Source organism: Sitophilus oryzae, unplaced genomic scaffold, assembly GCF_002938485.1.
Source record: "Sitophilus oryzae breed Bouriz unplaced genomic scaffold, Soryzae_2.0 scaffold_1576_pilon_pilon, whole genome shotgun sequence".
Classification (NCBI taxonomy): domain Eukaryota; kingdom Metazoa; phylum Arthropoda; class Insecta; order Coleoptera; family Curculionidae; genus Sitophilus; species Sitophilus oryzae.
The window spans coordinates 14890916-14907461 of NW_022146254.1; the positions used below are offsets into that span (position 1 = coordinate 14890916).

General features: G+C 35.0%; 1 protein-coding gene across 22 annotated transcripts in view; it reads left to right on the forward strand.

The window, feature by feature from the left end:
* Positions 1 to 390: 390 nt before the first annotated feature.
* LOC115879279 (collagen alpha chain CG42342-like) overlaps positions 391 to 16546 on the forward strand; it is a 616867-nt gene continuing 600711 nt past the window's right edge. For all 22 annotated transcript variants that reach the window (XM_030895995.1, XM_030896014.1, XM_030895999.1 and 19 more), the window contains exon 1: positions 391 to 924. In XM_030895995.1, coding sequence (XP_030751855.1) covers positions 588 to 924 — 337 coding nt within the window. In that variant the 5' untranslated portion in view covers positions 391 to 587. The remainder of the gene's footprint in view (positions 925 to 16546) is intronic.

A 16546-nucleotide genomic window follows, 5' to 3' on the forward strand; every position in this document is an offset into this window, starting at 1 on the left:
CCAGAGTAAGAGGACTATATTCTTTGCTTAACCTGTTCAGCTTCTCTAGGTATTCCTTGGTCAACATTGAATTGATGGTTACACAGTTGGTCGCTTTTCATGCTGCTTGACAATCGGATAAGATGGCTATTTCTTCTTTCCGCTAGTTCCTATCCTCGTTCCTATCTAAGATAAGTATCATTGGGTGTAAATAAACTACTTATTTGTGCTGTAAAATAAGTGAGATATAGGTAATCCAAAATCAACGAAATATTTTGGTCCTTCGAGCCCTCAAGCGCGTCCCTTTCGTCTTCCCCCGTTCCCGCTTCGCCCTTTTGCGCTGCGTGCGATCCGCGCTCGTCGCGACTCGCAACCGGCTCCCAAACTTCTCTAAAATCGCGGCGCCCGCTTCAGTCGCATCTCCACTACCGCACGGAGAACGTACGAACGTAACGCCGCCAAACGTAACGACACTATCGATATATTTTACGCGCGCGACATTTCTTCCGAAAATTTTTCTCGATCCGAATTTTTTTACAATTTTTTTACCTTAAAAAAATGAGCAAGTCGAACCGGTTCCTCCTAATCTAGTCGCGCGTACCGTCCCCATGGTTTCGGGCCCTTTAACCGGCCACCCTCAGGGGTGCAAGGAACCACCACCTCTACGCCGGTGGTTCGCCTGTTTGTCGCAAATCTGTCTGGCTGTGTGTGTGTTATGTATGTGCGCGTTGTCCTACAACCTTTTGGAGCAGAGCAGTGTGTTACGTATGAAAGTGGAGAAGTTGGAGACGCGGGTTGCAGTACTGGAGGAGAAAGTTGGACCGGACGCTGATGTCTATTTGGAGAAAGTGAGGAGGGTGACTGTGGAAAATTTGAGGGGCAGGGTGGTGCGGGACCTGGCTGCCAGGGTTAGGAGGGAGACGCCGGAGTGTTTATGTCCAGCAGGTGAGTCCAGTTTGTTTTGGTGATGTTGGAGTCCATCCAGATGTAGGCTTTAGGCTGGTTATAGGAAGAAATTTTCGACTCAAATGTGAAATTATTGGTGCGGAATAAAAATATCTTAATATTTTTCAAAATATTATTTTCACATCATTCACTATTAGATATCATCAACAACATTTTTTGTGCTTATTATAGTAGCTAAAATATATCTACTATCCAGAACTTCGGTTGAGTATGTACTTTTTTTGCATAGATTGCAACTATTCTGCTTTTAGGTAATTTTTTTTGTAAATGATCCAAAATAGAAGGACATTTTGGTACAGAAAGGAAATATGGATTTTAACCAATTAATTCTTCTGTTTTTCTGTCACATTATCTAATGACAGTTTTACTTCTTATAGTAACTAAAGTGTATCTAGAATTTTTGTGGAGGTCATAACTATTTTGCAAAACACTAATATTTTGTCTGCAGAATCTGGAATATTTATTTTCTGTAGTTAAGATGATATTATACAGGGTGGCCCATAGAAAACGTTCCGCAAGGCATAACGGGCAGGGTAGTTTTTTTTTCAGAAAATCCAAAAACACGTCAATTTTGTTTGTCAGGGGGACAACACTTTTGATTGCAAAATCTTCAATCCTCTAAGCGGGGGTGTCATCCCCCAACTTTTTTTAAACGGAAAGGGGGGTCAAGTGGCGCCGCAATGAAAAGAGCTTTCTATTCTCTATATTTCCCCGCTTCGTGTTTGAAAATCGGTAGAGTCATTGAGAAAATATAAAGGATTGAAATTTGAAAAGTTTATTTAAACATTTATCAGAGTAAATGATAAGGATAAATTTCTTCGACCAATTTGCTGTTTTTTCTTATTATTTCTAGATGTTTACGCATTTTTTCACTTGCCACAAGGTTGAACGATCAGGTGCGGTAGTTGCTAGATAGCTGTTCTGTGACTTGTGCGTTCAAGTTCTTCTCAATATCGTTAAACTTTTTAACAATTATGGTTTACTCACTTGCAGAAAAAGTGGAAATAATCGAACTTTACTTTAAAAATAATGAATGTGTCAATCGGTTTGCGTAGATATTCAATGAACGCCATCCTGACAAACACCTTCATGGCAAAATTGTTCGCGAGTTAGTATCAAAATTTCGCGAAACTGGTTCCGTTATGAATAAAAAGAGGCAGAGGGAAAATCCTGTAGTAAATGAAATTATGGAGGTATTCGTATTGGGCCAAGTTGCCATGGATAGTACGCTGAGTACCTACAAGAAAATTAGCCAATGAGACCGGCGTGAATCGTACAAGTGCCACCCGTACAAAATTCAGTTGGTATAAGAACTCAACGAAGACGATTTTAATCGTCGCGGGCTGGTATTTTTGGAAATTCTATTGTAGGTCAGTTTAACGATATTGAGACCGCACCTGATCGTTCAACCTTGTGGCAAGTGAAAAAATGCGTAAACATCTAGAAATAATAAGAAAACACAGCAAATTGGTCGAAGGAATTTATCCTTATCATTTACTCTGATAAATGTTTAAATAAACTTTTCAAATTTCAATCCTTCATATTTTCTCAATGACTTGACCAATTTTCAAAAACGAAGCCGGGAAATATAGAGAATAGAAAGCTCTTTTCATTTGAAAAAAGTTGGGGGATGACACCCCCGCTTAGAGGGTTGAAGACTTTGCAATCAAAAATTGTCCCCCTCACAAACAAAATTGACATGTTTTTGGATTTTTTGAACAAAAAATATCCTGGCCGTTATGCCTTGCGGAACGTTTTCGATGGGCCACCCTGTATAGTTTGTTGTCAACCGAGAATGCAACTTAGAAACACATGTTGGTGTTGAACGGTGATATGAACTTTAACTAATGGTAAATTCTTCTGTTTTTCTGTCATATTATCCAATGCCATTTTTACTAAATAGAATAACTAAAGCATATTATCTTTTGGGTTTTCGTCATGGTTAGTCCAAAAATATTTTGAAGACATTGGTACATTTTCTGCAGAATCGGAATCGTTTCTGTTCTGTAGGTTATGATATTTTGGTGTGAATGGTGCTAGAAAGACATGTTGGTGCAGAATGGAAATATGAACTTGAATAATAGTACATTCTCCTGTTTTTCTGTCATATTATCCAATGACATTTTTGATTATCAGAGTAACCAAAACCAATCTAGAACTTTGGTTAGTCCACAAATAGTATATTGAATAGCATTGAATCATTTTCTGCAGAATCAGGAATATTTCTGTAAAAAACAAGCCACCTTTTTTGGGTAAAACAAACAACATTATTAGAAAACAATAAAACATAAAAGTGTAAACATAAACACAAAAACACTATACAGGGTGAGTCTTAAATAAGTGCAAATATTTTTAGGGCTGGTAGATCTCGATAAAAGAAACATATTTTTTTACCGTTTTTCAAATAAGTCCAACATATCCGAGATATTTTACATACTTTAAAAATTAAAAAAAAACTTGTTTGCTTAAATTTTGAGAACCACTGGATATTTTCTGAGTTTTCTTTCTTGTAAATTTAATCTATTACCTACGCTGTCATATTATTAAGGAATTATAGGTTTTAACTAAAATTGGTCAAGTGCGAGTCGGACTCGCGCACGAAGGGTTCCGTACCATTCATTTTCTATACAACATTAGACACTATATTATTATAAACTCTTTTTCCGATTTAGCTGAAATTTTGAATGCGCTTATAAGAAATTTAAAAAAAATGGAGAAACACATTACTAAAAATTGTATTAATCAATAATAAATATGTAAAAAGTAAAAATAAATATGTAAAAATTAAAAAAAAAAAACGATTAAAAAAAGTCGTCTGGACTAGGATTCGAACCTGCCTTACTACGGCTCCAACGTCATAGCAGCGTATAGTGAGTCCTAACGCTTTAACCACGAGGACTTGAAAGATTCTATGTAAAATTCTTACTTAAAAGATAATGTTTAGTGAAAGTACTTTTTTATTTATAAACATTTATTTAATTCTGTTTTTAGTATTTGTTCTTATAGCGGCAACATAGATACATTATCTGTAAAAATTTCAACTGTCTAGCTATAACGGTTTATAAGATAGACCTTTGTGACAGACGGACGGACGGACGGACAGCGAAGCCTTAGTAATATGGTTTCCATTTTTACCCTTTGGGTACGGAACCCTAAAAAACTAAAAAAAATCCATATTTAAAAAAAATTGTGATCATATCGTGATTCTGGGATTCAAATATACTACCCCTAAAAATATTTGCACTTATTTAATACTCACCCTGTATAATATAGTAGGTATTTTAAGTGCAATTTAGCTAGTAACAATCTTTATATACTTTTTAATAATTTTTGCTATATCTCTCGACCTTTTATAATAACATTAATGTCCCCCACCAAAAAACCTTTTGAAGTTTCACCAGTTTCTTCCAAAACTTCCTGGTTTCACCAGTTTCTTCCAAACGATACTTCCGAAGTAAGAAAGACTTATTTCTCAAAGTTAAACATTAATCCTTAGGGCAAAATAAAAAATAACTCGTTATTTACTTATTATTTTTTCATCCCTAATGTAATTAACGAAGAAGAAAGCGAAACAAGGGCGGAATCATGATTTACGTCACGATATTAAAGTCCGGCAACGGTTTTAATTTTAGTATCGCCGCCAAGTCCGTGATTTACGAACAAAAATTGAATTATCTTCCTACAGTTTCGCGCAAAAAATAGCAACGAAGCGTTAATTAGTTATGAATACAGATAAATTAGGTTTTTATTCGATTATTGCTAATTTTTGTTTGTGTGTTTTTCGTTTGTTAATTTGCTTAAACAACAAATAATCATGTTTGGTCGTATTGATTAGCTTTATAGGTAGACGGCTTATTCACTGGAGTATTTTGAACGTTTAATTTCGTTAATAGAAGTACTATAGTAATAATAATGATGTCAATTTGTCTCTGTTAAATGACATATGTCTTTACGAACCTAACTTAAAGTATATCAAATAAAATCCATAAGTTCTAACGAAACAAGACATAGGCATGTCTTACATAGAAACTCTTCTAATAATATATATGTTACAGTGAAAGTCGGAAATTCAGTGATTGTTAACATTCACTAGGAAATGCTAACAATTACGCATTGGACCAGTGAATGTGGTATTTTAAAGAGATTTGTCAACATTTCCTAGTAACATTCACTATAGTGAAAGTAACATTTACTAAAGGTAAAAGCAGTAAAAGTTATTCTATTGTACAGGGTGAGTGTGGTGAGGAAGAATGTTGTTGGAAGTTAGAACAAATAAAACTTTTAAGAATATTGGATCACCTCAAGCTGATCCACATATCTCAAAATTACAATTTACTTCTTTATTAGTTTATTTATTAAAAATTATAGAAAATAACGACATTACCTTCTAAAAATATCAAAAGAGAAAACATAGTGAACATTTTGAAGTGTACGAAACAATTAAAAAAAACATTCATAAATATTTTAAGATTACTTATTGATACAAGGTGTTTTTTAATAAAGTTCTTCATCGTGGACAAAATAAAGTATGCCCGAATTTTCATTAACGGGAGTTATTTGTTTTTTCACACCCGCTTTTAAGCATATCAAAACGTTTAATAAGTTTATAGTCACTAGGTTCCTTAATATATTTTTCTCTTGCATGCTTAACTTTTCCTACGATTTCATTATATTGCAAAAAAATGAAAAACAAGCACTATTACATTCTTGCGAGTGCCTAGTTCAGGGGCGCCGACTTTTATGAAAGCTCGTGGGTGCTCATCAAATATGAGTAAATGTAACAAATTTCCAGATTGTTACATTTGCTGTATTTATTACACGTTTTTACATATCGTCCTATTGCTGCCAAAAGTCACTAACTAACATTTTACCGAACAACCAAATTCAATCACTAACTATGTTTTGAATCGGAGAATCGATTGCAAAAGTCATTAACTACGATTTCTGGCTATTTATGTTTTATTTTAATACCGAATAGTTACTAACTATAACATCTTTATGCAATGCAATTCATTTTTAGACACATTTTTCTCGGAAGTAATAAAAAGTAAGTTAGTGACTTTTGGCAGCAATGGGACGATATGTAACATACATAACAAAATTAGGAAAATACCATATCAATCTGTCATTTTTACAATTCTATTGACTATTGAGTATAATTTGAGTTATGCAGAAATATTTTTTTTAATGCAGATACCAATTTGTGAAAAATATTAATTCTACCCATTACAATCCTGTAAGAAGGGCAGGCAATAAAACCGACAGATACTTCATTCTGTGACTGTATTTTATAAAGGGATGCAAAATAAACGAAGCTGAAAGTCGCTGAGAAGAGCTAGCTAGTGGAGGAATATTCGAGACTGGAGGGGGGGGGGCAGCTTAGGTTTTTGATCGAGAAATTTATCCGTCAAGACTAAAAATTCTCAAAGATAAACAGAATATAAACATACACAACGAGCTTTCAAATCACATAGCACATTTCAAGATTGACAATGAGTTATCGTGGATCGATTAAAAAGGACATCATGAGGAAACTGCAGGCCGCAAAACGTTCAATGGAATGAAATATGCTGGTATTAACCCAGAGAGACCGTAAAAGAATAGAGTGGATACGACAAAAGACCCAGGTAATAGATGTTATAGATGTCATCCAGAGAGTCAAATCCCTCAAATGGCAATGGGCAGGACACATAGCAAGAAAAACGGAAAATAGAATTAAGAAACGTCTTAAAGAGAACGAATTAAGAGACCTAGAATAAGACCAAACCTGAGATGGGACCATGATATTAGGAAATTAGCAGGGATAACTTGGGACCACATAGCCAACAACAATGAGTCCAATTACAAGGATGTTATCTAAATATATAAGAAAGGCATCATAATTAGAAATGGTCAAATAAGAAAATTTTAACAGGGATTTGAAACCTACGAGATATTTTAAGTTATTTCTCTCTAATATGTCGTCATGTTAGTAATAAATTATAAGAATTTTGTTTGGACCGACTAGAATGTTTAATTGATTTATATGGAATATTAATTAAAAAATTAAAATTAACCAGATAAATATTGAATGATTTATTATGAATATTTATAATTTTATCAATAAATTTTGAGGTCTTTGCGTTACATAATACAGGAATTAAGTAAATGCCTAGTATAATTTTCTAGTTGTTCTTAGATTTTTGGGACCTGAAATTATTTCTCATGCCTTTGTGGCTTCGTATCGTTGATATCACTAAAATATAGACAATTTGACTAATTATACTTCAAAATTTGCGAATAATTTTATTTTGGCCATTGATTATCATCCTCCAAGAGAAATAATTGTGGTTATAAATTATTTACAGTTTATTGTTTTTAAGCTAGACACAACTGGCTATAGCAAGCTGTTGCTTGGATATTCTATTAATTTTAGTTTTGTTCCAATAACAAGGGGCCGTCTTCTGCCGGAAACACTGCGACCTGTGGAGCTTGTTATTGTGTTTTGTCCCCTTTCTATATTAACACCCATTCTCATATCCTTGTGCCCTGCACTAACTTATGCAGGTCCTTGATAGGATGGGAGCATAGTTCCTCTGGTTCTAGCCTAGCTTTCCCAAATAAAAAGCGTCGCTTGCGATCCAGAGCCTCCCAGTGACCTATTATGTGCTCCGCTGTTTCAGGATCTTTCTCGCAGAGTTTACAGCAAAGACTTCTTTGATACAGGTAGAGCTTGTTCAGTTAGCATTTGACAGCCATATGTCTTGCCAAGAGGCCTGTTGTAATCCGCACTCTATTCCTAAGTATTAGCAGTTCTTTTGTGGTTTTAGAGCTGGGTCCTAGGCCCGTTACTTCAGTGGACATTCTGCTTTTCCCTGATCCAGAGTTTTAGTGCACTACGGGCCATACATTTGGGTTTTCAGTACTGGCTCTGGACCAAGATAGGATGCCGATGATCCTTGCCTAGCTCTCAAGTATAAAGTATAAAGTACAACGATGCAGCAAAATAAATCAGTATTAGAGAGCATTGGAATAAAGAGAGAATTGTAACTGCTGCTGAGTTGTATTCACTGATTTTTTAACTTTACTTTCGCGAAACCGTAACAGTATTTGAAATTATTTTGTATTATTTGCAATTTGAGTCTAGTGTTGTTAATTTATTGGTAAATTCAAGATTTTATGGAACATATTATGATTGTACAAGGTACGTCAAGAAATCAGCAGACGAGGACTACGTTCAAGTTTAGTTTTAGTTTTTTTTGTTAAAGAGATGCCATTTTATTTTTTAAAAATGCCTTTTAAATGCCGATCAGTTGAAAGTTTTGATGAAAGCCTGTAATTGTGTTTCATCTATCTTTTATTAGTATGTAAAGTTCGAAATACTTTGCTTCACAGTCATAAAATTGAACCTTAAGGTACCTCTATGAAATAAATAGAACAGCTAATATCAGGTAACAAGGATTTGGCAATACGCAAACATCAGATTTCCCTAACGGACTAAAACTTTTGAACGCGGATTGGTTCATGCAAAACAAAATTTATTTAAAATAAAACTAAGGGTTAGAATGATATAGATCCGGCCGAACTAGAACCTTATGGATGTAGATCCCGAAGCTTCATAACTTCGGACCCGACTCTTTTAAATACCGGATCTACCTATCTCTAAAGTGTATGGGGACCTTTAGTGAAACGTGCATTCAGAATTCGGTGTACCCCCGGTTATCGATATGTGTAATTTTATTCTATCATTTTATTACCAAATTTATTTTTCGAGTTATTTTCGTATTTCTCCATAACCATCTCTTATTATATTTTAGAATTCTTCGAAACCGCGCTATATATAAGCAGATCGTGTATTGTCTATATTTATCTCGTATTTTTGCCCCGTCCTCAGTATTCCGTTCTTACATTGTCGCATGTCTGGAATAATAGAGCTATCGATTCGGGAGAGAAAAGACTAAACGCAATTTTCCGTGTATCGCAAGACTTCTTTGAGCGTATGTGGGCGATCGATTTGGTGGGAGAGGGGGGCTGAATTTGGGGGAGGGTGGGCGAATGAGGAGGGTAGAGTAAATGTGGTTTGTGTATCTGTGTGTTTGTGTTTCTCTACGTAACTCTCGTTTTGTAAAACTTCGAAGTAGATGTTGTATGTTTGTTTGGTATGTTCTGTTGGTGTTTGTTATTACTTCTGATGCTATGTATGTAATGTCTGACGTACATTTGAAATAAAGTATTATAAAAATACTAAAGTATTTATCGAATGTAATATCACAAGATGTTTCGGAATTACCGAATAATCCTAATCCGATGAATACCTGACACGAAATGTGTTACCCGGCAACACTAACTACGACTCCGAAGGAGGAGTAGTGTTGAAGACTATACAACGAAATAAAGTACACATATCCTTATTTTTCTTTTGCCATTTTGTAATAAGAATTGACGGGATATTTTGTGGAACTGCCAGAAATGACTTCTGAATTAATATTTCAAAAAATGACAATTACAATATAGCCACCAAGCGATAATCACTTCTATATAGGAAAAATATACATAGAGTTGTATAATCTGTATAAACTAATCCTTTTCTTGAGGCGATTCACGGCATTTTTAACCCCTGTAACTTTATTGTGGATAAAGAAAGTATCTTAATTTTTAGTGATCAAGAGGACATACTGTAACTGGTTATATTGCCAATACTTAAAACAACGCTTTATTGTGCAAAAAGCCAAAACAGCTTCATCGACAAAGCACTCACAAACAACAAAATCACAAAAAAATACAAACAACAAAAAATACACAATACAAATAATACAATTCAAAAAAATTTAAGTCTTTAAAATTACAAAAAGAATATACATGGACAATTTTGGAGTAAATAGATATAATTTTAAAGTTATAGAATATTAAATACTTGACCTTTGACCAGTGTGTGAGATGATCAAAATTTTAAAATTCAAAATTGTTCATAATTAAACATCAACAAAAAAGTCGTTTACCGCATATAGGGCTCTCTCCAGTAGGTATGATTTTAGAGCCTTGCGAAATGCGGGAAAGAATGAAAGCGATTTGATATTCAAAGGCAGATGATTGTACATTTTTTTGGCATTGTACAGTATTGAACCCTTAACTAGTTCTGAGCTCGGGGTTGGCAGATAAAGATCGTGCTCTGCATTCCTAAGTGGATAGTTATGAGATGGCCTTTCGGGAATAGCAGATATGTGCTTGCGGATTAAGCAAACGGATTCAAAAATGAATAAAGAAGGAAGAGTCAGTATTTTCAAATTTTTAAAGAAATTCTGGCAGTGAGTTCTACTGTTCAGTCCCAATAAATATCGAACTGCTCTCTTTTGAAGTATGAAAACACGATCAAATTTTGTTGCGCAGCAAGTACCCCAGAATGGAAGGGCATAACGAAGATGTGACTCAAAAAGGGCATAATAGGCTATTCTAGAGGTTGAGAAGTTAAGTTCCTTAGAAACTGATCTTAGCGCAAAACAGGCAGCGCTTAGTTTCTTTGATAGAGCTTCAATGTGAAAGTCCCATTTTAACGAGTTGTCTACAAGAAGTCCTAAGAATTTCACAGAGTCCACTACGTCAATAGTAGTGTTATTAAGTACAAAAGGTTGTATAGTACTTTTATATGACAAAACTTTAGTTTTTGATAGGCTGAGGCATAGGAGATTAGAATCGCACCAAAACTTAATGGTGCGTAAGTCACTGGATATAGTATCATATAGCGCCGCAACATCTGGGCCCAAGTGAAACTAGTATCGTCCGCAAAGAGGCAGATTTTACCGCTAATGTCTAGATTTGCAATGTCGTTGATAAACACCAGAAACAAAATAGGGCCAAGTACTGAACCCTGAGGGACACCACATTCTATAGGCTTACAAGAAGACATAGACGTATCAATCCTCACAAGCTGCCTTCTGTTGCCAAGATATGACTTCTTAAGAAATTTTAATTTACCCTAGTTTAACATTGCCGAAGTAGTGTCACATTTACTGCGTGAAGTATTAATATTATTTAAGGATTAATATAGTATCAGGACATAGTTTTGTCGGCTGTAAGGAAATGTATCAAATTTTTTGAGATACCTGTCCTTCTACCTGTCTTGTCTGGAAAACTGACTTGTTTTAGAAAGAAGACATTCTTCATAGGCCAATAAAAATTACTAATCCCCCTTACTGTGACGTAATTATTTAATGGGACAAACCTGTGCTTCTCGCAATAATATCGGCATCCTCCTCAGCTTGATGTGACACAATTTTTGCCTTTTCTGTGAGACAGTACGCACTATGGACTCAGTAAATAATATTGGCAGCAGATTGCTTTATTTGCATAATTGTTGATCTTCCTGTGCTTTTGGTGCTTTCACATTCGCAAAGTAATCATCAAAAATGACAAGGGAGAAAGAGAATAGGAACTTTGCTTGAACCGTAAAAATTCATTATCTGAATCTTTTACGATGGCAATTTGATGGAAATTGTGGTTGGATTGTAATTATAGTTCTGTTTTCTATCTGTACAGAGTTGTTTATTTAATATTGCAAAGGGTTTTACTTTTTCACTTCATTTAAATTTGATAGTTTGAAAATTATAATAATAATAATAGCTCTCGTATATAGCATTTAACGCCTTGGGAGTAGCAAGGTCCAACTTGCCATACTAGAGTCGTTCGGTATACAAGGAAGGTAATGTGGCTAGCACTACGCTTCAACTGCCTATTATTACCTTAAGATTGTGAATCCCAAGTACTCATTTAAGTTCGAGTTCTGAGTCGATCTAGGTACCCAAACTATTTTTATTTTAATAAAAATAGTCGGCTGATGAAATGCCGGGTGTAGGATTCGAACCCACAACCTTGAGATTGGTAGACGAGAGCCTGTACCTCTACGCCACCGGGCACCTTTTAGTTTAGAAATTACCACCCATAATGCGCTCTACACAGTGGCGGCTCGTCAGCGGAAGCAAGGGAAGCATTGCTTCCCTTAAAATAATTCAGATAAAAGTAGTACAATTATTTTTAATAAAAATAAAATGTAAAATAAACCAATTTTTACTTTTTACTCTTCCATCGCTTAATTTTTGGGGAATCCGAGTTATCATATCACTTTAACCTAAACGTACTTAGCCAAAACTGAACACGCCGATTTAGTTTTCATAAGTTTCTAGCCGAACGCGTGCCGAACGAGACGCCACGCGCCACGATCAAACGGCAGCAAATTTTACAATGACGCAATATGATTCCGTTCGACAATAAATAAAGCCCAAAGATAGGCAACCAAACATGTCTCACCTGTGTAATTTGCCTGAAATTTTGTCTAGTGTATTACGGGCTGGAAGCATCGGCAAAACTTGGTTCCTATGTGCTTTTTTCGGACATAACAAAACCTAACCTTTGTCTTTCGTGTTTTTACTGTTTTTCGGTATAGTAATAGCGAAGTTTTTAAAGAGTCATACAAATTATTTTGTTTAATAGTGACTATTCCCTCCACCAGCGTTTCCGTTGAATGAAGTTTTTCAGGTTTAAATTGAATTAAAACCTATTTGCGACATACAATCACTGAAGAAAGACTTAAGTACATTTTTTAAATTACAAAATACCTTTGTATTCTGGATTATTTTATTACTGTAGGCAGCAGAAAATAGTGCATCACACTAAGAACAAAAAATAAGATTAGACGCGTGATTAGTATACATTTTTTGAAACACCAGATCCGAGTCATTTCTTTTTTAAAATCATTCAAATTTTGTGCTGTTTGGTCCCCATTATTTATTATTTGTTTTTTTAGCACTACCGCTTTCCAGTTCAAAATGTTCTAATAAGAGTGCGATGAGTTTTTTTTACGGCTATTAAGCTATCTTGTACACTTTGCACTAAAAGAAGTTCTAACAAGAACAATGTTCGACTGCAAGGTCTGCCAAATTCAAGCTTAAAGTATCACAACACTATTTATATAAACCAAAAACTCGTAATACGAAACTGAAGTGTCAAAACGAACGACAACGTCAGGAAATAAATAAATAAAAGCGGCAACTTGAAATTTTTTACAGCAGAGCTACCACCTGAATCTCCAGCGCGAAATTAAATTCCAGTTAGTCAGCACGGCGCCGAATATGTCCATGTTTGGCGACAATGAATTTAAAAATCGCGCCCTCGATTACGTAACTAAAAGTATAATTGATATGAAATATAGACCAGTTATTCATGGCTTAAAAATGGCGACAGGGTGGGGGGAAGAGGCAGACTGAAAAAAGGGGAAAAATGATCGACGACGCAACCTTTCAAGCGCCGCTTCCGTAATGGATCTGCGGATGTCGCCGCCGTATCCGTATCCGGTCCAATATAATAAATTAAATGGGCCGATAAATTGCCGTTTGGAAAATTGGCAACGATCGATGCGCCCTCTGCTGTCCGAAAGCGTGACGGATAAATTCGCGAGGAAAAGGCGTCACTATCGTCTCTTTTGAAAAGGGGTTTTTGGATCGCGAGATGCGATAATACTTGATATATTTTTCGTTATGAAATTGTGCCAGGTTAGGGATGATTGATTTTTGTTTATTTCTCTCGTTTTTGGTCGGATTTGAAATTTTATTTTAGTGTCAAAAATAGCTCCATTTCCTTTACTGAATTTTAGTGGGAGCTCGTGAAGTATAAGTATGCTTTTTTTAAATTTAAATAGGAATGTGATTGTATTGAATGTCTTGATTTCAAAATTTAATATCTCATAATCTGCGATTGTAATTTCCGGATGGAAGTTAGGGACAACTTTTTTTTCAACAATTTGAATGCTAGCATTAATTAGTAAGCTCTAGGCGATGCTAACATTCACTAATAAAAATATGTTTCAAAATGATTTGTTGCACTTTTACTGGCGTTTTGATAACAATTCAATAAACGTGAGCTTTTACTACCCAAGTACCATTTTTGGACACATTTTAGGTAATGGTTCTAATAATTGTTTCTAACAGAGTTAATTAAATCAGGACCGAAAAAACTGTACGAACACTTAAGGAAAATATTCCAGGACTGCATAAACGGAACGGATGTACCACAAGAATGGAATGAGGTTTACCTATCAACCATATACAAAAAGGGAGATCGTACTAAGTGCGAAAACTACAGGGGAATATCAGTAACAGCCACCGTGAGTAGAATATATGGAAAAAATTGAGAAATAGAATCGAAAACGAATCCAAGAAATAGAAGCTGAAGAATAAGCAGGATTTAGAGCCGGAAGATCGATGGTGGATCACTTATTTACAGTCACTCAAGTAATAAGTAAAAAGAGCAATCTAAACCAAGAGCTACATCTTGTGTTCGTGGACCTGCAGAAGGTATACGACAGCGTTCCCCTTGTGAGACTTTGGGAAGCTATGGAAAAAACCAATATAAATGTAGAGCTAATAAAAGCAGTAAAATCATTATATAAACAAACAAAAACTAGAATAAAAGTCGGCACAAAGTTAACAACAGGATTTAATGGAACCAAAGGTCTGAAACAAGGGTGCTGTATTTCACCAACACTGTTCAAGATATATCTCGAACAAGTTCTCAAAGGTTGAAATCAAAAATGTAGCCATATGGGAGTACCCATAGGGAATAACATGCTCTACACACTTTGCTTCGCGGACGATCAGGTGATCATAGCACAAGATTACGATGACATAAATTATATGACACGTAAGCTTATAGAAGAATATCAGAAATGGGAACTCGAGATCAATACTAACAAAACAGAATATATGTGTATCGAAGGAGAACAACAAGATCTAATACTAGAAGAAGGGAAGAAAATTAAGTGCTGCACAAAATACAAATATTTGGGTATGAAAATCACAAATGATGGATTGTTGGATACAGCAATTAAAGAACCAAACCAACTTGGAAGGAATGATATCACGGTATTAAATGGGATACTGTAGAACAGAAGCATAAACAACAAGAACAAAACACTAATATATAATACCATCATTAAGAGTATAACCACGTACAGTTGTGAAGTGTATTAAGGAAACAGCAAAACGAATGCTGGAAGCTACAGAGATGGATTTTTGGAGAAGATCAGCAGGCCAATGAAGACTCTTCTTCAACGAATATTTTATGTGGCTTTATTACATGTGTTTCCAAAAAAGGAAATATCATAATTCCAAATGACTTATATTTGCAGATAGAGGTAATCAGCTGGTTAGCACTAAAATTAGGTATATGATAACCGCCATTCAAAGTAATGGCTCTTAGCGTTATCAAAATATAGTTTCCTAAATAGAGTATATAATTTGACAGGTTTGACAGTTCCATATAGTCCCCTAATGGGCTTTATTAAACAATGATAAACTCTATAACTACCATAATTGATAAAATTCCTATTTCTTAAGTACCGGTTGCTGTCACCTTTCCTTACAGATTTTAAATGAATTTTTATTAATAGAGATATCTCAAAAAAGAAATTAAGATACTTTTAAAAGGCTCGGAATCACCTGGTCGGCTTTTTCCTCCAACTGTGCTTATCTCGACCGAAAAAAGGACAGATTTTTCAAAAAGAATGTGTAAAATTCTCGTCTAACGTTCTATCAAATACTAGAGATGTTGCTATTTAAAAATTATCGATATTTCGAGTGTCTTTAAATACAAATATATTATTATATTTTAGAGTATAAGATAAGAAAGGACATAAACGCCGTCCAATTGGTTTGGTAATGATGATCGATGCCATTTCTTGTATAATTTTACATAAAATTTATCATAAAATGACAGTGATCTATGTCAGGAAATAAATAAATAATAAAATTTTTGTTTTTTGTCATTTCTTTGTTGACATATACTACATCGCTTTCTTTTCTGGTATAGATTATTCAATTTTCTCTCTTCTACAAGTAAGAGATTTAGAATCGGAGTTATGGTTACTCTTCGGAGAAAAATCAATGTCTCGATGATCTTCATCTCACTTAAGCCTCTTTAAGTTCATCAAACCACTCAATTAATGCTTCCTCAAAATTTGCGTCCAAGTGAGGCACATTTTTTAGACCACCCACCATCCAAATAATGAAACATTCTTGGCGTGGTGGTGCCACACAGACCCCAATGAAACTTTAGCCCCCCTTGATAGGAACAATACTTGATAAAATCAAGTGCGCCTTTAACAGTTGCATAATGGTACCCTAACATAAAGGTAAATGGCGCGGCGAGGGTTAATTCTTAAACGTAAACATTTTACAGAGGTTTAAATAGTGCTTGGGGTCCGCTAGACCCCACCAAGCCAGATGAGGGTTAAAAAATAAGTAATAAAACACCAAATTTCTAAAAAAGTATATCGATATTTTACAAAATCGATGTCTCCTCTACGTCTCTAACGACACAGGCGGTTCACGGCTGGAAGATTGTCCCGTCCCTCTATTATTGCCGTAACAGAAGACCTAACAATGGACAAGATAAAATATTTACCTGTTCGGAATAACCAGAAAACGTCCAACCGTTACGTTTGGTCCCCTCTCTCGCTCTATTCTATGTTTAATGTTTGTTCTAGGTACCAAAGCAAATGTAATAATTTTAAATTTACAACTGGCTTTTACCGGCCAACAGAAAAATAATACGTATATAAGCTGACTGAAGTGGC